A 27,930-nucleotide genomic window follows, 5' to 3' on the forward strand; every position below is an offset into this window, starting at 1 on the left:
GATATTGTTGCAATGTTTGTCTTATTGAGTTTGCTGTTTTTTTCCATAACATACATTTCTTCCTTAGTAGATGCTTTAAGATAATTTACAGTAACATAAAGATTATTGGACATTTTTCCAAAAACAATACTGCTTCAAAAAATTATATTTAATTCAAAGCGCTGCTTGCCGTTTCTTTATAATTATTTGTGAAAGCTCCTTGCAGTTAAAAGGAAAGTTGTTTTAACGTAAATCCCAAACCATTTTTTTTTCCAGTGTAACATTTTAAAATGAGTTCAAAATATAAATTGTTATTTCACGTTGATGTATTTGTTTATTTGGTAAGTAACCATGTAATAAGAGGAATTATGTGCAGTACAGTCATCCCTGATGTCCCTTTAGATCTAAATCTAGTAACAGGCAACAAAAGGTCTTTGTAGGGACTACAAAATACACCAGGTTTTTGGCATATGCTGTACTGCCAAGCTGAGACGAACAAAATATCCGGAACTGTCCGGCTGGTGCTTAAAAACCCCTGCCCCTCAACAACGGGCAGACAGAGTGGAAAAACTACAGGCCAGCTGACGTAGAACGAGGCACACGTCAATCAGCACGGTTAGCGCTATTTATTACCTTCAGCCCTGGAAGCTGTGTTTACTGCGGCACGCAGCTCGCTTTCACATTGCTGGGGAGGATAGGGAGGCCCTGCCCACATCCCCTCAAGCCCACTTAGGGCCCCTAACCAGTAGGTGAGAGCTTTCCATGAGGTCAAACAAATACATTTGACCCACAGAACAGCAGGAGAGAGAGGACTGTAAGAGAGGGTAATGGCACAATTACCATGTTCCCATGATGAAAGAAACAGCTAGTGTTTCATAAATGCACTAATTCCTGATGCAATTATATATCATCCTGTGCGTGTGGGGTGAAGGCTATTTGGCTCACTTTTGTTACTCGACCTGGATGAATTCTTAGTGAGGGCAAACACTGCGCAGCTACTGTAAAACATGACCGTGTCTTTAGAGCTTGCAAAAGGCACATTAAAAAAGACATTTATTTGTCTAATAGGAGGAGAACCGTATGCATATACAATGTTTTGTGCAGAGATCGAAAATGCGGACTTGTATTACGTTTAGGGTTATCGGCACGAGACGGGTGAATTGCATTTTGAGCCTTTCACATAGTAATATATATATATATATATATATATATATATATATATATATATATATATATATATATAAAAAAAGCAAATATGCATCACTGTTATTATAGAACATGTCACTATTAACAATGGGGTGATAATTAAGATGCAATAGTAAGTACAAATAATGTTGTGCGGTGCAGTATGAGAATCCAGCACTAATGCAAACATTTGCCAACATTTCTTGGCTTCAAGAAAGTCCTAGATGATTCCCGATGACGCAGCGAATCGCGCCCCACTGGAAAGTTGTCAAAACCGAAATCATAGTTGCCCAGGCTGCCAACATCATCTTGTGATTTTCAGATCCCATTTCCATGCACTGTGATGTCCTAAAAAAACAACCAAAGCTATTAGTCTGTTTATTAAATCACTATCAACGCACTGCAGTTGCTACGTGACGAGTCTCACAGACACTTTATTTGTGTCTATTGTTGGGACAATAGAAATTATTAACATGATAATGGCTTTTTAAACTCCCTTTGTTTTTCAAAACAGCCACATTTTGTTTCCAGTAGCAGCAAATACGAACACTTGGCTGTTTATTGATTGCAAGTGAATCGTTATTTTTAATAGGCTTGGTCCTAAAGTTCTGATCAAGAATCGGACTGAATAAATTATTGTATATCAAACTGAATGGGTGAAAGCGGTTAATTTAACTGAATCACTTGGAAAGGAGCTTGTCTGACTCGCAGTGATTCAGGTCAGTATTCGATTCCAAAGTACTCATTGAAATGAGAGCCAAGAACCAAACTTGCCAAAAACGAAAAGTAAGTTTAATTTCAAAACATTTTGAAAAAAAGTAAAAAAATTAAAACGATTTTAGCCTTATTTATTAAATGCATTTTTATATCAAATTAGGCTTTGTTTTATTCACTGAATCATGGCTGCAACTGGGATATATGAAATTGCAATACGTCATCTTAAATAACTGTATAAAATACACATTGTAAACGGCAATATATTTGCTTATATATGACCCTGTTGGAACTTTTTAGAGAATGAATAGGCCCATACTATGCCGGGATGTCAGGGGAGTAAGACTACTGCCGAATAGCTATTTGAATCGGTTCCTTAATACAAACTGTTCAAAAGAACCGATTCGCACAAACGAGTTGACTTCCCTTTTCTAGCAGACGCGCATGCGCACACGCCGGCTCATTTGCCTCGGGTTTCAACGGCTCCACATCTGGAAATGTTGAGAGGAGAGAATCCCTCTCTTCATCTGCTTTCGAGCTTGAGACGTGGTGCCTGCGTCACTCCTTTGAGAGGCGGGGCTTCACGGAGGTGTTTCCCGGCTTTATATAGATACAGAGACCTTTCCATCGCAAAGCAGTGCGTCACCAGAACCCCTGGAAACTAACATGCAAGTCCAGAATAGAAAATATAACGAGTTAGACAAACTGTATTAAAATAATATCCATCCATTTTTTTTTGCGTTGCTATTGCATGCGCTTTTAAGTGTTGTGTTTATTGAATCTTCTGAGCTTTCAAACCGTTTGTACAGTTCTCTCGTGACTGGAATACACCACTAATGCGGTAGAAGTGAACACTTTATCAAAGATATCAGGACTCGTCTTTACATTGGGAAATAAAACGCTCGTCGGACGCTGTCGTGCGTTTTGGGAAAGTGCGTTGAACTTGCTGTGAGTTCACTCTACACTTCGCAAGCATGAAATCCGCAGAGGAAGGTAACGTATTAAAACGATTAAATGCATCCAATCGCGCCGTCACGTTTCCCGCTGATGCGCTTCTGTATTATTATTTTCATTTAAGCATGATCGAGCCTATAAATGCAGATTCGCGCATGTTTGCTTATGAATTTACCTGTTGTGATGATAAATAAATAACTGCTATCCTGCACGCACTTATATCTGTTACCAAGGGAGACCGGGGAGTGTTGCGACACGTTTGGTTTAAACTTCTTTAACTCAGTGCGTACCATGTGTCTCAAACTTTGACATAAAGTTGCCATATTTGTCTGCCGCACATATTTTTTTATAAATCAGCAGCTTGTTCATAAACCGTGCAAACTGAAGTCAGGTACAAAGACTGCTTTTGTAAGTTACCCCGCTAACAACTGGATGGGTGGGTGCCTTTTATAGAAATGGACATTTTAATTTATCTTCTAGAATTTACTAAGCCACCTTTTTTTAAAGTAAAGGATATAAGGATATCTGATCAGCACGCTAATCCAAATAAGTATGTTTATAGCCAAATAAATAAGTTAATGTTATCTTTGTTCATGCATTAGAAATAGGATTTTGGTAAGCTGTGTTAGAACCCTCCCCATGTGATATTGAGTAGCTAAATTTTGATTGGTTACCGGTGGTGTTACAGCTTGCCCTGCTCTGCTGCTTAATGTTAATGTTTATTCATACCTTTTTTTTTATTTCTTGCCTAGTGGAATTAAAGTTATTTCTTATTTAATCAGCGGGCTGAATGGGTTTTTCTCAGTTTAAGAGACTGCAGTAGGGAGCGGTGGGCGTGACGAAGATGAATAAGCAGGGACGTTATTTAGATTGTGGCTTTTTGCATCCCTTTCTTTGCAGCAACTGTGCGTTTCACAAGATAACTTAGATTATAGTTCATAATAAGAGCTCTGCTAAAACAAAACAAGTTCTTGTGTTTTCTACTGAGAAAAGTAACTTAAACCGGCCTTAAGATGTTTTCCTGGTCTTTCCTGGTTTAAGATGGTCTCCTTAGCTGGTCTCCTAACTTGACCTGCTGAAAAGCGCCCAAAAGCCTTTTAAATCCAACCAGCAGACCAGTGTAATCATGCTGAGAGACCAGCAAACCTGTTTAAGCTAATTTAAGGTGTTTTATTTCAGCGGGGGTTGTTAATATACTTTTAGTAATCAGTAATTTAGTACTTTTATTTATTTTTTTAAGCTATCAGAATCACACAGTGTATACTTACGGCTTGCTTACAAAAATCTAATATGTAGTTGTTAACTTGATTCAAAACGATACATACATTAGGGATACATTAGCATGCTATCAGTATCCAGGGTGCTTTGTTGCACTGTGGTCACATTTTCAAGTATCCGTGTTTTTAATCGTCCTCTAAAGTAGCGAAAAATCGTTGCAAATTTTATTGCAAGCAGAGCCAGTAGTGACTGCGCCAGTTTGGGCTAACTTACGTTACATATATTTCCACCAGGTTGGACTGACTGACTACAGTGACTCACTCAGCTCAACCCCCTTTTTCTCCCCCAAATACTCATTAAAAGAATATATTTCTGTTAAATATGTAGCTGCATAAACAAACTCTTTGATCATGTTTTACTACAGTTTCTTTTATGTTCCAAACGACTTTAGATTAGCTACAAGTTTTAAAATGCTTTAGTGCTAAATGAATCATCTCCAGGAAGCTCTAACCATTATGTTTTGGAAATATATATATATAAAAAAAAAAAAAAAAAAATGTCCAAGGCATTTTGTGTAGGCCTATACATTGCATAGACGCAAATGATCGCCCCTGTTTTTCAACAGAGATGGCTTATGAGTATTGGTTTTCCGTCTGGTTTTGTCTTCAGTAAGATATTTTTAACGCTTTGTTATTTTTGGCCTGGTATTTGTGTATCACTCACCTTGCTTCCTCTGCAGAGGTTGTGGCTTTTTACCACTAACGTTTTTGGCTCACAGTTATTACTTATAAAGAATAGAGTGTCATTTGTTAATACCCTTATATACCAAATGGCAGATCTTAAAAAAGAAAGTTTATTAAACGTGGATGATTGTAAAAGCTTCTCTGTGTGCACAAGAAATATCTTTTGCATCTATTTTCTTTGATCTCAATAGCTTATTTTTAGTTGCAGAACCTCATGAAAATGTCATTGCACCTTACAGATGCATACGGTTACGGCCAAAACTCCAGCATCTCATTACCTCTGAGCAACCCCTGCCCACCCTCCCAGTACCACAATCTCCAGACCAGCGCCGCTTTGTCGATATCCATCAGTCAGCCGTCCTCGTTCTCCCCTCAAAATGACATGAGCTCAGTGGGTTACTTCCAAACATCCGGGACCCGGTCCAACGGCGCTCCCACGCTGGAGAGTCCACGCATTGAGATAACAGCTTACGGGCAGTTCCCAGAGGATGAGGTGGAGGAGAACAGCGTTCCCGTGGCCAAGCGAGTCAATTCCATAGTGACATTAACTTTACCAAGCGTCGACGGTTATCGTGACCCCACATGCCTCAGCCCGGCAAGCAGCGTGTCTTCCCGTAGCTGCCATTCGGACGCGTCATCGTACGAATCAGGCTTTTCGTACAACTACGACAACTCGCCGCAGAACTCGCCCTGGCAGTCTCCCTGCGTCTCCCCGAAAGGTTCCTCATCTCTGCAGTCCTGCACCCTCGGTGCTTCTCCACGCCATTCTCCGTCTGGTTCTCCCCGAACCAGTATCACTGATGACAGCTGGGTGGGCACCCGAGGCTCGCGGCCGAATTCTCCTTGTGGCGGTAAACGGAAGTACAGCTTCAACGGTGGCCAGTCGCACAAGTACCATCCGTACTCTCCGAATCAGTCCCCGGGGCCATCACCACAAACTTCACCCCGTCTCAGCGTGACGGAGGACACCTGGTTGCCCAACACCAACCAATACACCAACTCCGCCATTGTCGCCGCCATTAATGCCCTCACCACAGATGGATTAACAGATCTTGGGAAGGGGATCCCTTTGAAGTCCCGCAAGACCAGTCTGGAGCACAGCGCCTCGATGAACCTGAAAGTAGAACCAGGTGGAGAGGAGACAGGATCCCTGGAGCTTTGCCAGGAGGACTTCTCCTCAGCACGTCTGCCCTTCAAAAAAGAGACCTACTGCAGTGGCTTCTTGGATGTGCCCCAACACCCATATTGGTCCAAGCCTAAGCCTTACATCAGGTTGGTAGCATACAAGAATTTATTTCGTATTCCAAGCAGTCATTTATCTGTGCTAACCAAAGTTCTCTCTTATTCTCGAAGTCCATCGCTGCCTGCTCTCGATTGGCAGCTGCCTTCCAGTTCAGGGCCGTACAGCCTGCAGATTGATGTCCAACCCAAGTCTCATCACCGTGCTCACTACGAGACTGAAGGCAGCAGAGGGGCTGTAAAAGCACTAGCGGGAGGGCATCCAGTGGTCCAGGTATAAGTTAACATTCTTTCAGAAAAATTGTTAACTTAAAAATTAATTCATATTTTTTTTAAACCATGAAGTTCTTCCAAACCTGAATGACTGTTCATAATATGAAAGTCAATAAAATCCAAAACAACAATAGACGGCAATGACTTTTATTGCATGGGCAAATAAATATTCAGACATTTTTTTAAATATCGTTTTTGCGTTCCACAGAATAAACACATTTTGTAAGATATGAGGGCATTAAATAATTGTAAATTTTTTGTTGCACTGTCCCATTAAGTCTTAAAATAGTAATTCACCACTGTCAGTGTGGGCTTTTAATAATGGTGTTTTTTCCAGTTAAGATTTGTAAAAATGTACTACCAACAATGTAACCGTACAAAGCTGTAGGGTCAGTTTTTACTAGGATAATGCAGAAAATAGTTAGTTAGACTGCCATAAAAGTTGTCTAGGATCATCATTTCATTGCTTAATATACAGCTCAAAAGTTTGCTGAAAATGTTTGCGTCATTAGGGTTTTCTTGGTTAGATTGTTTTTCGAAAATCTCTGATGCTTACCAAGGCTGAATTTATTTGGTCAAAAACACAGTAATAACATAAATATTTAGAAATATTATTACAATTTAAAATAACTCTATTATAATATATTTATAATATTTATAATACATGTATATATTATATATATATATATTATAAAATGTAATTTATTCCTGTGATGGTAAAGCTGAATTTTCAACCACCATTCAGTGTCACATGATCCTTCAGAAATAATTCTAATATGCTGATTTATTATCATCAAAGCTCAAATCTTACTCACCCTAAACTTATTATTAGTAGTGTATATATAAATGTTCAAAAAATGTCTTGTTTTTAACCGTTTTTAGTCAACTTCCTCTCCATGATATACCATAGTGTTATATATTCACTCTCATTGTTTTTTGTTGTTGTTGACGTACAGGAACTTCCTTACATTTGTTTTCTCTCAAGTCATAGTCACACACTGATTTAAATGCTCACATTGTTTGGTTTATTGCCATGTCCGAGTTAAGAATACATGAGAGAAGTACTTCTGATATTTCTCAAGACCACAGTGTCGTGGTGTCAGTCAGTTCCTCTCAACAGACACCGGTGAATCACACACCTCATCTGCTGTCTTAACTGAATCATGGGTATTCACTGCACCAGTTGGTTGCAGATGCTCCTTAATGGATAACAGAATTCCAAAAGACAGAAGTCGTGGTTTTATCTAAAAAAATGGCTGTGGTTGGCCGTGACTCTTAGGGTATGCTAACCGCAGTCTCCACGGCCGCTTTATTTACTAAAATCGCCGTTAAAGGTGAACTCAACGTTTTGGAGTACATCTGTGGCTGCTTGGTACTTGGATTCAGAATAATGAGGTGCTAATGATTGTGAACACGTGGCTCAGTGCGACTCCCGTCTGAAAAAACAAGCTCCTCTCACCCTCCTGTTTTATTTTTTTCGAATTCATTGCCGTTTCCGGCCTACTGCACAGACTGCCTTTTGTTTAGCTGAAGGTTCTTGTGCTGCACTGACATCATGTGCAACAGCATCGTGTGGAGGCGTCCAGTCTCCGCTGCACACAGTTTTGGCAGGCAAGTAAAAGGGGAGTGCTCGAAGGAGCCTCAAACAAGCTTGTCCCATTCTGTAAACCATCAGATTAGAGAGCGCTCTCAGCTGCACATGTTCTTCTTTTAGTGCACGGCACCTCCCTTCATGCTCTGTCACCACTGATGTCCTCCTCTGAGGATCGCAGTCAATATGCAAGTTATTTTGTGACCTTCAGCGGAGTTGTTAAAAGCACATTGGCAGTCATTTTTGGGTGGTATCGAAGCATTTCAATTATACTTCTAGTTTCACAAACCAAATGTCTACTGTAATTTGCACTCTGATCTTAATAAATTAGCTGTATTTTCAGTATTTTAACCACCTACTTTATGTATTCCCATAACTACATGAGTCACTACAGCCTCTGAGTTGGTCTGGGACCACCCCCCCCCTCCCCCCATATGTCTCTCCACTTGGGGTTTGGTGGTTTTTGGTGGTCAGGATTTCTGTACCCAGGCTGCTAGAGCCCCGTCTCTCTTTTTCTCTCTCCCCCTGCTCGGGTTCCTGGTGGTTTCTTTTCGTTTTTTTGTATCCTGGATGCAGTTTGACCGCATGCGCCATCGGACTGATGGTAGACGTGAGTGTGTAGCCTCTGAAGTAAGCCTGCCGCACCACAGCTATGTGCTTCCACGTCTGCGCTTAAGTCTCTCGGGAAGCTAACTTCTCAAAGAACAGCTCTGTCAACAAAAATCACCGCCGTAACTGGAAGAAGTGACGAAATCCCTAAATATAGGTTTGGTTTGTACGAGCAGTGCTTCCACATTTATAATATTCAGACTGGTTTTATCTCATCGGCCGTGACTGGGATGATCTTTATTACTTTTAAATTGAGTACTGCTAGTAGAGTTTTCGCTTGGTTGAGTACTCTTAGGACTTTATCATCGTAATGGGTCTCATTTACTAACAACTGCATATTCAAACATTTTTTAATTAAATAGAATTTTTTTTCCAGTATTGCACTAAGAATTTAATTCTAATTTGATCTCCATTTCAGAAATAAAATGTGTCAAATTATATTTCTTGTTTGTTTTAATACATGCATATGCATATGTTAGTGAATGAGCCCAATGAGAAGAACAGTTGGTCTTGCTCAATATCACTTGAGACGTAACCTCTTCCAGTAAGAATTTGCTCACTGAATCTGTCCAGTAACTCTTCAAAGGAGGCCGTGTTGTAGATCTACTTTTTTTTCTCTCAAGCTGTTTTCCTCATCTGCCACAGATGTGCCACGGAGGTTGAGAGCTTGAGAGGGTGAGAACTGACCCACAGCACTCGGAGGTGCGGACACACCGCTCTGAACTCCGTGCCATGGACGGAAAGAGTCTTGGCATTCCTCTAGTGGGTGATAATGTAATAAAGTGAGGGGAGGGATCTGCGAGTGCGATCTCTCTGGCCTCTGTCTTTCTGGCCTGTGCACTCCCTACTGCCTGAATAAACACAAATGCCAGGCTCAAACATATCTACTAAAATAAATATACAGACTGGTCCAGGACTTTCACCACAGATGCTGACCACCCTCCTTGAGGATCTCCATACATCAGCTGTGTGTTACGTCGCTTTGACAAACTGTGCTTGAATTTCGAAAATAAGTCTTTAAATTCAAACTTACTTCTTACTTACGTCAACAATTTCAGATTTAAAATCTCCTTTCTTTGTATTTTTTAGGACTTCATCACCATTCCTCGGGTAACTAGTTTTAAAGCTTCCACAAACAGTATCTTCGTGTTTACAGTATATATTTGATAATTAATATACACTACCAATCAGACGTTTGGGGCTGGTGCGATTTTTAACGTCTTATACTTCGTGAATTTATTTATTCAAAATACAGTAAATATTGTGACTTTTTAATTTGAATATTAGAGTTGTCAAACAATTAACCACGATTAATCATATCTAAAATCATAAATAATATATGTGTGTGTACTCTGTATATTTATTGTTTATATAAAAACAAACACATGTAGATGTTTAAGAAAAATATGTATATATTTTATATATGCACACAATAATATGTGTATACTATGTATATTTCTTATGTATATACAAATATAAACTTGTGCATGTATATAAGAAAAATATTATATATATACACACACACACATATATATTTATATATACATAAGAAATATACACTGTACATGTACATATAAAATGTATACAAACTTTTATTTAGGATGTGATTAATCATTTGGCAGCACTATTAAATATAATTAGAAATGTTTCAATGATGGCAAAGCTGAATTTTAGAGTAATTTCACCATCACTTTAAAATTTTGTGTTGAAATATCATTCAGAAATCATTTTAATATGCTGATTTGCTTCTCAAGAAACATTTATTATTGTTACCAATGTCAAATTTTTTTTTTTTTTGAGGATTGAGGATGAATAAGTGTATTAGTTAGTGTACATATATGACAAACAGGCTTTTGGTCCAATCAGATTTCAGATTTATTAACCAATCAACTGGCAAAATGTAGCTTCATTTAAAAAAAAATTTAGTTTTTGATTAGCAACAGTATATTTTGTTGATCGTTTGGCTTCTATTCATTCAGCACCTACTTTGAATTCTCAGTGTTCCGAAAATACTATTGTCTCCTGATTGTCTTGTTCTTGTCGAAAAAGGCTATTCCAATTAACTCATATCTGTATCTTTCAGCTTCATGGCTACATGGAGAGTGAGCCTCTGACCCTACAGCTGTTCATCGGGACAGCAGACGACCGTCTTCTCCGGCCTCATGCCTTCTACCAGGTCCACCGTATTACCGGGAAGACCGTGTCCACACCAAGCCACGAGGTCTTGCAGTCCAACACCAAAGTTCTCGAGATTCCTCTGCTGCCCGAGAGCAACATGAGGGCCATGTGAGTATGCGTGCACATCTCAGAAAGACACTAAGTAACAGGAAAAACCGCAGAAAAACATCCAAGCCCAGTGGGGGGAAATGTTTGTACCTCATAATTATGTATATCCACATGCATCCTGTGCATGTTTCCTGCAATAAACAACATTGATTCTTTAGACACCCCTCCGTTTTACCGCCGATCCTCCTGTTGTGAAGCCAGTTGCTAAGCAGGAGCTTGTTTTTTTTTGTGTGTGCGAGGAGTCCCAACGCCGTGGGTTTCCCTCGTATGAGCTCCAGGGCTCGTGTTACAGGAGGCCTCTGGTCGCGTGGAGCCTATAATGGCGCGCTGGGGTCTGTTCTGCAAGCCTGGCGGTAGCGGTCTTACTAGCTCAGCATTTTCTTCCCGCTCTGTAATGGATGTAACACTTAACTTATACAAAAAAAACCACACACCCCTCTGGATCTTGTTTCAGAGCTTTCTGGGGAACGTTCCCGCGTTGTCACGTTTCTGTAGTAAAGCCAAAAAAACGTTTTGTCCCTATGTCAGTGTGTGTTTTATCCAATTTAAACTCTTTAGTATTTCATTTCACATTTTGATTGGAGAGAAAATGCTGTTTTTTTTTTTTTTTTTACTTTGTATGTGGAGTTTGGTTTGGAAGGCTGAAACGCTGGCAGTTGTTTTGGAAAAGGAATGATGACTATAACCTTGCTCTATTATAGTAGCTGTATAATTAATAATTTGGTAGGCTTATATAATTCAATTTATTACATTTATTTATTTATTTATTTTTTATGAGAGCTTTTTATTTTTATATTACATCTAATTTACATCTTTTAAATAAATTTCATTTTCATTTGAAATCTGGATGACGACCAGAACACAAAGTGCCTGTAGTCACTTCAAACACATGGAAACGTCATATTCAGGTTGTTTCTCCATTTTTTTGTTCAGATTTCCTGTTTTTGCCTAAAAGTAAGCTTTAAGGATCAGTTCAATCATGCGGAACTTAAATAAAGGGCCCTAAATGTTTCTTTAATGCAAAACTTTGACTTTAAACAACTGTTTATTCGCATTGGCTTGAAGGATTTTAACATTTAATGAAGAAAGTAAACTTTTCATTTAAATTTTTGTCGCAACACCTCTGCCATGTCAGAAGCAGAAATTGGAAAAAGGAGAGAGAGAAAGGGCATTTATTTGTGCAGCGCAGAATGAGGGCCAGGCGTAATTTTGGCAGAAATGGTACCAAAATATTCAGGCAATAAATTAAACGTTTACTCTGTTCCGAGAAGATGTTTATTAAACAGCTGTCTAACGATATTTACAGCGCATTTTTGTATTTTTTTGAAAGGATTTGTTGAGTCTGTTCCTAAAACATTAACGTTCTTTCTGTGCTACAGAATCGACTGCGCTGGAATACTGAAGCTGCGTAACTCAGACATCGAGCTCCGGAAAGGCGAGACGGACATCGGACGGAAGAACACCCGTGTGAGGATGGTCTTCCGTGTCCACATCAACCAACCCAATGGCAGGATGGTGTCCTTACAGGTGGCATCTAACCCCATTGAGTGCTGTGAGTCATGTCACTAAATCTCACTAAGTCCTTTTTTTATTGGCCTTTTTTAAATTCAGCGTGACTAACATTGCATTCAGTGTATACTTTTTAGCAGTTCACATCATTTCCTGACCTTGGTAGCATTATGCTCTACTGACAGGAAAGTAATTAGATGGACTGAAACAATAAATCAAAGACAGACTTCACTTTATATACACACAGTTTTTTGCTCTGATAATTGCAGATTTGACTATAGATCAAGCCTCGTTGTTCTTAAACTTTTGTTACAACTAGTGAGAACTGCATCAGATTCGGAGTGTGCAGCACGGAACTGAACGAATCATGCAAACTGATTTGCGAACCAGTTCACTGGATCAAGCCTTTGAACAGAATGAATCATTCAAATGGGCATCATTCCTTGCCCAGAGAAAAGTAGACGGCACGTTTGGAACAAATGCAAACATTTTTGTATTGCATTAAGATGAAGTAACAAGAGTAGCATCACCCACAGTAACAAAGTAAAAGTACCATTTTTTCACCAAAAAATGTACTTGGGTTATAGTAAAAGTACCTGTTTTTAAATATACTCTGAAAGTACTAGTTACCCGGAAAAATTTCCTCAAGTAAATGTAACTCTACCCACCATACGTATACAAAAAATTCTAATGTTTGGGTCGGTAAGATTAATACACCATAAATTAATAATAAAAAACAGTGACAGTAAACACTTTACATTGTTAGCGTTTTTCTTGTATTTACATTTATCGAACAAGCCTGTAAAAAGTCAAAAATGTTTTACAAAGACATTAATCAGCACTGCCAATTTTAATTGTGATATTAAAATGATTTCTATGACACTGAAAATATCAAATGATTAATCGCACCCAAAATTTAATTGTTTACATAATATACGTTGTATGTGTATATTATTATTATATATATAGTATATGTAAATACACACATATGCAGTATCTATTTCGAAAATATTTACATGTATATGTATTTATATACTTATATTTTTATATAATATAAAATATTAGAACATATTTAATATGTAAACATAACATATGTTTATTAAAAATATGCATGCGTGTGTTTGTATTTATATATACATACTAAATATACAATATACATTATGTATATATGCAATATGTACAGTATATATGTATATATTTGAGTGTATATTTTCTTTCAAATGTTACATTTTATCTTTTTTTTTTTTTAAAGGACAATGTAGTTGAACTGAGATTCAACGCCTTGCCCTACAGTTGTACAGCAGAATGTATAGATATGGATGTATACAGATGGTTCTGCACATTTTTTATCTCTTTCCTCACTTTCTCTCTGTCTCTTTGTCCTCCTTGCAGCCCAGCGTTCAGCACAGGAGCTGCCCCTCGTGGATAAACAGAGCATGGAAAGCTGTGCCGCCTCAGGGGGGGAACAGATGCTTCTCAGCGGGCACAACTTCCAGCACGACTCCAAGGTGGTGTTTGTGGAGCGAGCACAAGGTGGGAACACGGAGCCGCGCGCGCATGTGTGTGTGTGTGTGCAAGAGGAATTGTTTTGAAATTGCCTCTCTTTTGGGAGGTTTCTGAAGATAATCCTTTAGGGAAAAAGACTGAATCCCAATTTGCATACTTCCCCTAAGTACAAGGATATACGTAATGCTGACGATGGTTAATAACATAGTTTTAAGCGTGATGTAAACCTGTACAGGAGTATTGGCTTATAATTAAGCCCACAAGGAATCTCTGCGTCAATCGCAAAGAACGTCTCCCAACCCTAGCATGTTAATTAAATAATTTGGCTTATTGATTATGCTTTCATTTGCCAATAGTACATTTAGTTCCGTTTAACAAATCACTTTTGACCGTGATTAATTTCCCTGATTGTCATCCCACGAACAAAACCAGATTTAGAATATTATGTTTCAATAGTGCATCAGAGAACAATCGCAAACCAATCCTCTTGCAAAGGATCTGGACAATATTAGGCCAAAAAGCATGTGTGGGTGCCATCTGGACACATTTGGCACGCTGTTTTTAATGCACTATGATTTGGGATGGCTCCTAACCTAGCATACCGTATAGGACAGATAGTGAGAATACTGGGATTGAGGCAAACACTGCTTCAGAACTTCCCAATTTCCCAAATCATTTCCTTTTTTTGGACGAACAATTATGAACTATTATGTAATCAGATTATATTACATTTTGAATTATTTATAATCAGATTATAGTTATAAATCCTCTTGAGATTTCAAGTTAATCATTTTGGGTGGTTTATGGTCATATTGACATGCAGGTAAACATATATTTTTGATGCCACTGGTGCTGCAGAAATCACGCTGCAGCTTTCTGTCCATAGGCCGATGGAAGTAAAGGGATCCAGTATGAATATTATCCTCCCTGGGCTCGGTGCCGTGGCTTATCTGTCTGTTATTGTCATGAGCATCAGCGTTTACTCATTAGAGCATTTATACTGTGACGGTCCCCTAGAAGCTTCACAGTATGTGTGGAAAAGTCCTGCTTTGTTCTTAAACTCCGCTCTTCAGTAGTGCGAATATGTGTGTACACTATCCTCTAGAAAACCCTCCTACCACTCCCTCCATCCCTCCTTCCCCTCTCTGCCGTCAAAATATCCCTCCCAATGCCAGAGTGCCACATGTGGAGCACATTAATGCGCTGTATTTTTAACCCAACAGATTTACATTTCCAGAACTTTCCATTGCCTGTGCTGCCCAGGAATGGAGCCCAAATAGAGAGAGAGTGCAGTCTGGGCTGTCCCTTGTGTCTGGGCGTTTGTTTTGATTTTTTTGTCTGTCTTTATTCAGGTCTCTCTCTCTCTTTTTCCATATGGAAAATAGAAGCAGTAGCCCTTGACTGTTGATACCCGAGATTTACAAACAGTCATTTCCTTGATGAGTTTGTCAAAAATAAAAAAATGAAAAAAAGGCAGGAGGTGCAGACAAGGCCAAGGCCGAGTAATGTAAACACGCTGGATATTTAGCGATCCGTAGCACAAATCCTGAAGGAAATGGCCTCATTGTTTTACCTGTGAAGAAGGGAACTCTGGGAAATGAAGCTGCTGAAATGCACTGAAGATGTAGAATGATATCGATCCTCTCTTTAATATAGTAGGCAGCTTTCTTTATCTCTCTCTCCGTCTATCTAAATTATAGTTTTTATTTATGACTTTTTTTTTTACATTTTATGTGATCTTATTTACATTTAGTTTTAAAAGGATTTTAAAAGATGTTGTTGTGGACTGACTGATGAATGAGCATTTGTTTTAATTGCAGCATCACTAACATGCTGTCTAACCCACATTACATTTTTGGTTTGTGCACATATGTGCGTGGGTGCTTGTGAAAAGGAGAGATAGAGAAAGAGAGATAGAGAGAGGGCATGTGTGTGCTTGCCGACAGAAGGGTGTGTGCTCTTGTTTTTGAGAAGGGTTTCCCCGTGTCTGGCATCCGCTGTGGATTCTTGGGCACTCCTCACGTGGAAACACCCCAGAGCCAGCCCACCATTGGCATCAACAGCCCTCTCGCTCTCGTTCTCTCTCTGTCCAGTTTTCTAAAGACAAATCTTTTCCACTATCATTTTTCATGAGCTCGGTCACATGCTCCTGCTTCATTGCCTTATAACTTATTCCCCTGCATTTGCATTTACCATCATCTATAAAACTTTGGCTCCTTTAAAACTGGGAAACACTCTGTTTTTAGGAAGGGAACAAAGCAGTTCAACCTCTATGCGGATTTTTGGTGTCATCAATTACTGAAAGTAGTTTTATTAAATAAAATAGTTTTAGGGATATCAGTATTTGTTCATCTCATGTTGTTCAAGCATGTTCTAAGCTTTTTCTTGCATGAGACACAAAAGGTCTTTTGAGAAAATGCGCACTGCATAAAAGGCAAGTGTGTGAGTATTTAAAATGAAATGATCCAAACACTTACACAGAATCTGTACAACTGCACCAGACCAACATTTAGATGTGGCTTCGTGTTCTATGGAAGAAAGAAAGATTTGGAACAACATGAGGGTGAGTAAACATGACAGAAATGTAGTTTTTGGGTGAACTGTTACTTTAGATAAATGTTAGATGAATGTTTTTGCTAGATTAATCAACACCATAGCTGTTAATGAAAAGGTGTTGAAATAAATCTGAGGTCTGCAGTTCTGTGTAGTCCTTCTCTGCGGGTTTAATCTCGAAGGAATGGGTTGTTTTTGTTATGAGTAAAGAGGGGGCTCCCACAACGTGACTCACACACAGGGAATCCCTCTGTTTCTCTCTCTCCTTCTTTCTGACCATTGCTTCCTCTCAGCTGCAACGTGACTTCATGCACTCTTTTCCCATCTGTACTTGGAGCGTGTCTTAAATGGAAAATCATAGACAGTAACTAATATTCAAATGGTGAGGAAAAATACTGAGACTGAGGGAAAGAAAAAAGTGTAGGGAAATCATTTAAACTGATTGGTGATTGAAAGCTAAATGTTTAAATTGAATTATTGTCAATTATATTCTATTCTATTCTATTCTAGGGCAAATTAATGGATATAATATTATTATATAGATGGTTGGATGGATAGATACTAGATTATTTAATGGATGGATACTGTAGATGGATTGATGAATGATACTATATATATAGATGAATGGAAGCATACTGTAAATTTGTGCATGGATGGATAGCTGGATGCTTTAAATAGATTGATGGGTTGATGGATATTATAGATGACTGGATAATAGATGATTGTGGGTGGATGGATGTATGCTATAGAGGGATGGATGGGTGGATGATTACTGTAGATGCCTGGATAATAGATGGATGGGTGGATCCTATAAATGGATGGATCGATACTATAGATGGCTGGATATGTGGAAGAAAACTATAGATGGATGGATGCTAAATGGTTGGATGGCTGTATGAATACTATAGACGGTTAGATGGATAGATAATACAGATGAATGGATGGACTTTGAAGGGTGGATGGACGAATGGATGGCTATACTATGGATGTATGGTCAAACAGGCATATGGATAGATAAGCAGATGAATGGATACATGGATAGATGGATAGATAGATGCTTTGTATAAATGTATCTGCTAAAATTATCTGAGCAATCCACATCAGAGTCATCTGTGATTAATGTGTGTATGTTACTAATCTGAGTTCACTGTCTGGTCTAGATATCACAGCATAGTCAGACACCTCAAAGAAAGATTTTGGCACATGCTGATGACTAAAGATAAGACATCTCCTTTTCTTTCTTTGTAGACGTGGACAAAGAGGAAGAGGGAGAAAGAAGAACTTCTCAACTTTAAGTTTCTTTAAGTTGGCATCCTGAGATGCATATCAGGTTAATATTGTTGGAAAACTCACAGTGTCAGTGGTAGAGCAGCTTGTTGACTTTGTATGCAAATCCGTAACAACAGAACTTGTTTTTGTTATCTTTACTTGACGCTGGCCAGGCCTGTGATCTATAGTGGTTCCTGTTCGAATTGAAATTTTTTCCATTGACTGGAAAAGGTATATGTGTTTGTGTGTGAGTGCTTGGGCCAGATGTGTTACAGTTAATATGTGTGTGTGGGTGTGCTACGGAACAGTGGGGATTCCTAACAGAAGGAAAAATAGAGGGCAAAAAAAAAAGAGCGAAAGAAAGAGGCAGACACAAAGAAACTCCCTCATGAGAGAGGAACGTTTTTACATCTGGACTCACTGGACTTCACTGCCTGCCCAGCTGCAAAACCACTTAAAATTCTTTTTCCCCACTTTGTGCATTGGTCTGTGAGTGCATATGATAATGCTGTAGCACCATGCTTTGACCTGGAGCATCTTATTCTTACCCTTTAGATTTAAGGTATCCAGGTACAGACCTGTGTGTGTATGAGTCAGTCTTCATTAGAACTGTTAGTTGACTTAGATCTGTCTGCGGTCATGGGTGGTTCCCGACAGCACAGGTGAACATTGGTCTCCACTTTTGTCCATAAATACCTTTTCAACCAAATTTGCGCCTAAACGTATGGTGAACAGGCAGACAGTAGTTTGATTACACACTTTAAATGCCTCAACCCCCAGTATTGGTTAATTATCAGAGTTTGTACCTGGTATCGCTGATGATCAAAATTGCAACAAAAAATTAAAATTGCGACAGTCATTGAAAATCCACTTGTAAATATTTGTGTGTTTGTTTATATGCAGCTTTGTCAAATATATTTTGAGGTGGGAGCTCCAGTGCTTCAAAACCACAGCAACAGCAGTTAGAGTCTTGTCCAGTTTGCGAACAAATTACTCTTATTAATTGATTCTGAGACAATCACAAAAATTTGTGAGTTAGCAATTTGTTAATTCATTAAATTGTTTGGAGCTGCCACCGAGTAAAACTCCCTCACTGAACCAATGATCTTTTTTTGTTAAAAAAAACAGTGATTTTGAATAAAACAGTTGAAGCAATGATTCAGTGACACAATCTTTTTAGCCGCTTCATTTCGAATTTATGTAATTTAAATCATCACAGCCAAAAAGCATAACAAACACAGCAGTTTTAAAAGAATTCTGTCATTTTTGTGAAATAGTTTGATTGGCTCTTCTTCAGTTTGAGTCTAAGGGTTTTTTTTTTCTTTTTTGATTTTGTCTTTTTTGTGTGTGTTTAGATTTTTCATTTTATCACCCACCTGGCAATAATCTAAAGGGTTGTTCAAATCCCTAACCTTCCCTATTAGCAATAGTAATAGTGATCCTCGCCTTAACGAGCACCACTAATAATGTTGTAAGTTGCGAGTCGTTTCTATGGGTCTTCTGCGTGAGATGAGTTTGTTCTAGAGAAGCTTCTTGAATGAAAATCTCATTCGGGAGTCCGCCTTTTCACACTTCAGAACAATAACCTCCGTGTGAAGGAGCCCTGAGGTTTGGCTTGTCCTCAACAACCCTCGGCAACAATGGCGCACTCTCACAAACAAACCAATCATGGCCACAAGCCTCAGGGAATCCCTGCATTGTCTCCTCATTAAGGAGCAACAAAAAATAATATTAGACATTCATAAACAGACCATCCACAACAATGGCCTGGCAGAATTTGGCGTCTTTTATTGTTTTTCATTTAAACGCAATGAAAAGGATATTTTTTCGAGCACATTGTAGCATTTTAACGTGGCATAGAAGAGCAGCGCTCCTCGCCCGAAGACTCCACAGCTGCTGTTCATTAGCACGTTCTGGAAAACTGGCTCGCTTGAGCATCTGCAATTAGGGTCATCCCAGCCTGAGCTCCCCTTTCTCTCTCGTGCCATACGCTGATCCCTTTTGCCCAGAGGAGGAGGGGGAGACGCTCTCTGCTGTAGCTCAGGGAGGACAAGGGAGTCTATTCACTACGCTGTGGCGAGCAGGTCTGCATTGCCGCATCTGTGTGTGTTTACAGTACAACAGTCTGAGGGAGGCTTTTGGACGCGCACCACCACCACCACCACCCAGCTCCCTGAGTGCCTACTACCCCGACCGCCCGGGGCACTAAGATTTCTTTCTTTGTGGCCCACCCTAATCAACAACACAACAGGGCTTTTGATTCTGAACTGGGCTTAGGAGGAGTTTGGCAAGTACAAGCTGATCCAGAAACGGTTTTCTGCTTTTGAAGTTTGTTTTTGAGCAGTATTTGCTGAGACAAGCATCACTAGCTATCACTAATAGTGAGTACCTACTTCTTAAAGGAATAGTTCACCCAAAACCCATTCTTTGCTTGTTAATATTTCGTTCCAACCCTACATGACTTTTCTTAACATAAAATATGCTATTTTGAAATTTTTTTTTATCCAAAGTCATTGGGGTCCAGTGTTGTTTTACGTGATCTTTATCATAACTTTGACTTATTCATGATGTAAACTATAACAGAATTTCATTTTTGGATGTATTGTCCCTTTAGACTTTGATGTGCAATTTGTTGCGGAAGTGGTGGCTTTCTAAACAATCCAAATTTTTTCACCAAAGTTTGTGAACAAAAGCCATATGAAGGGACCATTTTTTGGGCATTTTTTTAATTTGAACTAGTAATCAACCACCCTATAGCAAATCTCATATAAACCACCTCTCTGTCCAGCAATTGCATTGTAAGACTCTGGCAAGCACCCATGTAACCACATGTAAAATCTAGTTAAAATTTGGTATGTGTCATATGTCAGGTTGACCTTAGAAAAATAGCTCAGAATATTTACTGGTAATGGACTTCAATGCTTCTCTCTGATCATGATATGACGTGGTTAGAGGCTAAGTCTTAGACAAGAGGGTTTTTTGAGCACCTTGTCAAGAAGAAGTACATTGTGTCCTCATGAGTTCTCCAGTGCGGAGAGCGGGCAGGTATTCCACTCACATGGCTCAATCTGAGCAGAGAAGAAGGCTCTTATGACCACAGGCTCCACAGTCCTGCACTAGCACTTAAGGACGTCCCACTGGAGGGAAGGCTCAGAGAAAAGATTTAACCTTTGCAGACATGAGGAGAGAGAAAGGCTGGGGAACAAAATGACTGAAGATTGCGAAAGAGTTATTTACAATTAGAGCAGCAATGACTAATCAATAATAATGGGTTCGTTATTAAGTAAAAATTGCATTTTTTTACTGAGCTTGTTTGTAGTGCATTCTGGGATTGTCTTCTTTGTGAAGGCCATGTCATGCTGCCTTATCACTTAGATTGGAATTTAAGATGATTCATCAGTTCAATACAGTATTTCATCTGTTAATCGGTCCTTCCCAACATTCCCAACAATGTGCAAATTGATGTTCATGTAGTTTAGTCTAAATTTTGCATGTCAACAATGGTATTTATGCTGCTGAAAGTCTGGGCTTGGTAAGTTTTTTGTTTTTTAGAAAAAGAAATCTGTTTTGCTCATTAAGACTAAATTTGTTTGATCCAAATACAGTTAAATCTGTAATATTTTGAAATATTATTACAAATTAATATTTTATATTTTAAAGTAATTCAGTTTTTTTTAAGAGCCATTATTTCAATCTTCAGTGCCACATGATACTTATTTTAATATTTGGTGCTCAAGAAAGATTTTTATTATTTTTCTATTATGGCAAGATTTTTTTAAGATTATTTAATGAATAGAACTTTCAACCAAACAGCATTTATTCGATAAAATCTTATATCATTATGTATACACTTTTTTTTTTTTTTTCAATTTGGTGCTAAATAAAGACTGACTCCACTCACTCCAAGCTTTTGAAGCTTTTGAAGTGTAATGTATATGTAGTTATATACATATGTAGTTAAATAAAGAGTAAAATCATATTTAGGTATAATGTATTTGGCTGCTGACTCTGCGTACTTCGTGGAACTGATCTGAAAAAGAGCAGGAACAAAAGAGAGAGAAGGAGACAGTGGGAATGGAGGTTCCCTCTAGCATCACATTACCTTCCAGCAGTAATGACAGACCGTTCCACCACATCACAGACCGCAGCGCGACTAGCCAGGGATGCCCTCACTGTCTGCCCACGAAATCTAGACCCCACTGTCTAAGCTTTCCTTTAAAATGCAATCAAAATAGTCTCAGCATTCCATCTTTAAAAACTGAATAATATGTCTGGAACAGTTTGAGAAGCTCTAATGGAAAATGACCCCCGATGCCAGATTCATCGCAATCAGACGTTACTCCACTATTGTTAGCACGCCTCTAAATCTGATGCTGTTCTGATCTATTCACCGCATATGCTGTTGAGTAACTTCATAAAAACTTGACAAGTCATTTGTCTTGAAATTTGACCAGCAGTTTGTCTGACTTGAAGCTTGGGACCTCATATAAATATTTCAAAGAGGTGAGAACAATACATTTGATCTTTCTCCGCGGTATAAATAAAGCACTCAATGTCTAGGAATACGGTCTTCAGGGTCCACTGGAGCATATTTGTCATAGAAAATGATCACGGAAAACCAATACAGTCTTTTCCACCGCATTCTGTTTTAAACCCAGGAGCATCATCAATGTGAAATGTATGATAGCAATATGCAATTATGTAAAATTATGACAGCAGACGAGCCAATGGAAAGTTTAAAAAGATGCGTTGTCTATTGTTTTAAATACAATTAGAAGAATTTCCTTTCTTCTGCTTGCTTGCTTTTCTTCTATTCTGTCTTAGACACAATGATGCTTTATATTTTCATGTGTGTGTCTGTGGTTTGCCCTAGCGGGTCTCTGCTGTGACCAAACTACCCTGCGGTTTTCTCCGTGCTTTTACGGCCTGAGTAAAAACGTCTTTTCAGTGATGTCTTAACTAAAAATAGCAAACAAAACCTTAATATGTCTTTTGTTCCCGAACGTTTGTGTGGGAAAGCCTGTTTGCGCTGAGAAATTGGAGGCTGAAAATAGTTAAATAAAACTTTTTATAATAAGGAGAAAATAAGCCAGAGATTGGCGATCGAGAGAAAGGACAGATGAGAGTCTGTGACGCGTAAGCGAGCCGCACGCTCTTTAGCCAAACAGCCGCTGCTCATTATCTGAAGCAGAGTTTACCAGGCCTTTTATTGGACCCTTCAGACACTATTTGTCATGAGTTGCGAGATTCCACAAGGGGCTGATGTAAGCGACTGGTCCCCCTATAGCAAAAGCACGTCACACGCACACACACTTCTTGGCTCTGGTAAGATCATTAGGATTGCATCAGCCCCCCATCTGCCCAAGCGGGTCAGAGGCAGACAGGACATGATGTAATCGTGAGGCTGACTGCTGTATAGCGATAGCTCTAGAAAGACTTTTGGGATCTCTGCCTTTTTAATGCTATACTGAGGGTGTCTGCGGAAGTCGTTCTCTACTGGTTTTCAGAGTTTTGCATTGGATATTGAGTGGCGACTCAACACATTTCCAAGAAATTCGAAAGTTATATGTGACCCTGGGGCACAAAACCATTCGCTGACAGGCAGCATACGAAAACTATGGGGAAATATTCTATTAGTATTAACCATATTGCATATTGACATATAAAGTTATATTACATGGACCAAATAAGCATGAAAACAGCAAAATGTGTTTTTTATGTATACTCTTTTTTTTTTTTTTTTGGTTTGTTTTTCCAAATATAAAATATTGTGTTGAATTTAAAATTGAAGCTCTCTGTTGTATTCCTTTTGCATATGTGAGGTGAATCTTAATGATATGCTATAAATTTGCGTTCTTTTTTATTTATTATTTGCAGATGGCCATCACATATGGGAAATGGAGGCCAAAGTCAACAGAGAATCATCCAAATCTGTAAGTCTGCCATTTTTCACCTTTTTTTACGATTGAAAAGGAAGCTAGATGAAATCCTGAGAGCTGTATTAATTAAATAGTACAAATAAATGCATAGATGTGTAACAAAAATCTTTAAAAAAAGCTTAGAAATAAGTTTTTTGTTGTGTTTGTGGCAAACAGGTTGTTTTTTTTTGTGTTTAAAGCGGATATAATCTATGTGTTGAGCCCTACTCTCTGCTCTCGGGAGGAAACACACACACACTCACACACACAAACACACACATACGCACATGCAAACCTGCTCCTTGTTTTCTCTATGGAAGATTCTTTCTGTGAGAGCTCAGGGACCACAGTTTAGACTCTGGGATTAGACAGTGTTTGTGTGTGAAGCACTGCACCTGCTCCCCACACCACACACACTTGTTAGGTAGCACATGTCTGTCTGTAGAGCTCAGACCATTGGAAGAGACCCATTCTAAAGGTCTTAACCGTCGGTATAGTCCAGCTAAGAAACAAAGACTTAAGTTAAATAAAGTTCAGGAATGTGATAGAATGTTTTAATCAAAGGCAAAAGCACCAGCTATTTACCATTTCATTTGTAGATTCTCGTAAAGCGAATGTATAATTGCGTAGTGACTCTTTAATAGCTTCTCGGCAGAAGTTTCAAATGCGCGTTTGGGTGCCGCTATCAGAAAATGAGCTAGCTAAAATTCCTTTAAATTTACTGCAGAATTTTATTAGCTTCTGTCTGAGCTCAAGTGTTCATGATAAAATGAAGAGAGCTCTATGGCTGTCACATATTTTTTTTAGGATGAATTAATGTTTGTTTCTTCCGTGCGTGAGCCAAAAGCTCCCTGAAAGCTAGCCTTTGTCTGGTGTCTCTTGGTTCATAACTTTATGAGAGCCTCCACGCCTGGTTTCAATGCTCAGCGAGTGAATGGAGACCATCTGTTTGAATGGAGCATTAATGTGTTAGACAATTTTTTACAAGGACGCCTTTGATTTCTGCCCCTCCCTGCCCTGCTGTGTGTGTATATGTATATTTATTTAATGTGAACCGTTTTCTCACACAGTCTAAACCACATGGCTCTTTTAGTTTGGTAAGCTGGCTTGTGTCAGCGGCCTTTTGGAAGGGATATGTTTGTCTTTCACAATCGGCACATTCATGTGCAAATCCAGAAGATAAAGCTTGATCTTCTTTAAAGTCAGACTAGTTTTTCATATGAACACCAGCATTTTGTTGCTTGAATGTGGTGTCTGTATGCAGATGCAGAGCTTGGTGGTGATTAGGTGCAAGGCTGCAGGCTCCGAAAAAACATAAAGGAAACCGGCCATGTTGACACGACATTTAAAAAAAAAAAAAAAAAAAAAAGGTTATTTTGTTTCTGGCATCCTAAAAAGCACATATAGTGTGCTTAAAGTAAAATATCAATATTGTAAGATTTAATTATATTCCAGTTTTATAATCATTCTAATATGCTAAAAAATCTTTTTGTTACCAATGTTGAAAACAGTTGCTACTCAATATTTTAGTGGAAAATTATATTTTTCAGGATTCTTTAATGAATAGAAAGCTCAAAAGAATATCATTTTATTGTCATTAACAGTGTTAAAATCTCTGACTTTTTTATGTATCCTTGTGAACTAAAGTGTTAATTTCTTTCAAAAAAAAAAAAGTCTGAGCTCAGACTTTTAAATTGTAGAATACATTAACTGAACCAAACGATGATTTAAGATAAAAGAGAACATTTATGTTACCATTTTTTTATTGTATTACTGTTTTGTAATATGAAATGTTTTTGTCACAGTTTTGGTGATTTCAGTCGTCTTCAAGTGAAGTAGATAAGAATTGTACGCCTGTTACCAAAATAGCTTATTTTGGGTGTAACCAAGATGAGGCTAAATGACCTAAATTGCCTTAATTTTTTTCCATTGAATATGCTGTTTCAATCAGAAACACATCATATTACAAAAGTAAAGAGTTGTGGAAGATAGTTCATATTGGATTTATAGGTACATGCGTGTGCCGTTGCCATTTTAACACATCTTTTGAGGTAAATCTGAATTTTGTGTCCTGAGCACAGCTGCAGATCAGACTAATGGATGAAATTCTCTCTACTAACACATTGTGCTTGGTCTGGCTTTGCTCTGCGGCTAAGGCGATGTGCTAATATAAATAGTCGGGGAGCTCACCTGCACATGGTTCTAAAACCTGCAAGAAGACTGATGACTTCCTCTCTGGCTACTGTACAGCGCCTCCATCAATCTCCTCTCAGCCACACAGGGTTCATCTCAGGGTGGAGGAAAAGAGGTTTGGGGGGGAGATAGACAGTTTGACACTCCCAGCACCTTTCTCATACTGTAGTTATAATCGCAGACGGCTCAGCGGTCAAAAGTTCAGTGGTGTCTGGAGACAGAGAGGGGAGAAGCACAGGGGAAATAAACAGTCTGGACGGAGTCCCCGGACACTCTCTCATTCAGGGTGAGAAACGCAAAAAATAACACCGTCTGCTGCATGCAGTTTGGTTTGTCTGAACCTCATCTGCCCCGAGCTCACAAAGCCACAGTCGCTGGATGCGTGTGCGGCTGTTGGATGGAGCGTATGGTGTGAGGTTGAATAACGGTGCTGTTAAGGATTTTGGTATCTAGTTTTCATTAAAATGTCTGATGAAACTTTTCCAGCTGATTGTGTTAAAATTCATTCTATTTTCCACATTTAATATCTTGGATTACTAGAAGTAACCCAAACAATGGCTCTGAGGCGTTATAAAAACATTGTTCTGTTTGTTTGAGCATCCTGACCAGCCCAGCACAGCTGGTTCCTTGCTTAGTTGGGTTTCAAAAGACATTTAATAATATAATCTAATCAGTTTGACAGCAGTAGTACTACTGGATGAGACTGAATTGAGATAAATATTGGCACAGCGTATACTGTGTAGGTGCTTGATAGCACTGAATTTGTTCAAATTTTGCAATGTTGAAACTGGTATTGGAGTTGATTCAACACTGAACTGACTTGAGTTGAATAATGACACAAGTGTTTTGTGATTTATTGACTTTACACAGTTATTGAACTGAACTGAAAATGACACAGTTGTCTATAGTATATCTACTTTATTGTCAAATTTGTTAATAATTGACAAACTTTACAGTGTCCACACTGTAATTGGACTGAATTGAATCAACATTGAAGCTGAATAATGACTGTCTTCAGCTGAGCTGAATTGAACTTTCATAATTTCATAACTGATTAACTTTTACACAGTTATTGAACTGAATTCATTAGAGCTAAATAATGATACTTTTATTATTATTATTTGTTAGAGCTATGTAAATAAAGGTGGCTTGACTTGACATTGGCTCATTTGATTCAATTTCAGCTCATATTTTGAATTTCAGGTGGCTTTGCTTGTGGATGTCCCACCATACCGGAACCAAAGAATATCCAACCCAGTTCAAGTGAATTTCTATGTGTGCAATGGCAAACGGAAGAGAAGCCAGTACCAGCGTTTCACATACCTGTCCACAAACGGTAAAAAAATAAATCACCTCCTGCTTTAATTCATACACACTCCTTTATTTCTAATCTGTGACTGAAATAATTCAGAAGACATTCTGAAGCTCTTATGGTGGATGGAATTGTGGCTAGCTTTTTTTTTCCTTTGTTAAAATCATTTCCATAAAATTTGTTCTTTTCCATACCTGCTCCGGGAGCAGTGGAAGGGCAGTGGCAGGGTGGGGTCCAGTATGTGAATGCTATTATTCAAATCCAGACTGGTTGCCAGGTGAAATTAAAAAAAAAGTGACTTGACATCTGAAAAGTCCTAACCACTGCTAATTCCCTCAGGCCCAGTGTGCGTAACCAGTGGGTGGTTCAAAGGCTTGAGTCAGACCCAGCTTTTCCCAACCCTGTCTCCTGAAGTGTGGGCACTGCAACTGCAGGCCATCCCACTCAAACTGCACTACTGTCTTTTTTGGACATTTCTAAAGATGCATTGCGTTTGTCCAGCGTATTTTATGAATGATTGTATTTTATGTCAAATGTTTTTTTAGCCAAAGAAAAGGGCCTCTAAAATAATCACCATGTATTTTTAATGCATCCGTTAAAGTTAATTAAAATTTTTAAATATTATTGTTGTTATTGTGAACATTTAGCTAAACATTAGTTCCTTTATCAGGTAGTCATAAGGTTATTGCCAAATACCCTTATTATAATATTTGAAAAAAAAATATTATTTGTGAAAATTATTAATGAATATTTTTATTCTTAATTAAGATAAATCATATTAATTATATATTCAAAAATATAAATACATTAAAATTAATAATTATATATTAATTATAATAATGTGTTTTGAGATAACACATGATGGATCATGATGAGGTC

The 27,930-nt window shown here is 38.5% G+C and overlaps 1 protein-coding gene across 1 annotated transcript in view; it reads left to right on the forward strand.

The window, feature by feature from the left end:
* The first annotated feature begins 2,360 nt into the window (after positions 1–2,360).
* nfatc1 (nuclear factor of activated T cells 1) overlaps positions 2,361–27,930 on the forward strand; it is a 37,992-nt gene continuing 12,422 nt past the window's right edge. The window contains exons 1-8 of the mRNA XM_043218126.1: positions 2,361–2,871; positions 5,033–6,065; positions 6,147–6,306; positions 10,589–10,791; positions 12,171–12,343; positions 13,693–13,833; positions 23,506–23,561; positions 26,943–27,075. Of these exons, the coding sequence (XP_043074061.1) occupies positions 2,853–2,871; positions 5,033–6,065; positions 6,147–6,306; positions 10,589–10,791; positions 12,171–12,343; positions 13,693–13,833; positions 23,506–23,561; positions 26,943–27,075 (1,918 nt within the window). The 5' untranslated portion in view covers positions 2,361–2,852. The remainder of the gene's footprint in view (positions 2,872–5,032; positions 6,066–6,146; positions 6,307–10,588; positions 10,792–12,170; positions 12,344–13,692; positions 13,834–23,505; positions 23,562–26,942; positions 27,076–27,930) is intronic.

The sequence above is a fragment of the Puntigrus tetrazona genome, chromosome 19 (assembly GCF_018831695.1).
Source record: "Puntigrus tetrazona isolate hp1 chromosome 19, ASM1883169v1, whole genome shotgun sequence".
Lineage (NCBI taxonomy): Eukaryota > Metazoa > Chordata > Actinopteri > Cypriniformes > Cyprinidae > Puntigrus > Puntigrus tetrazona.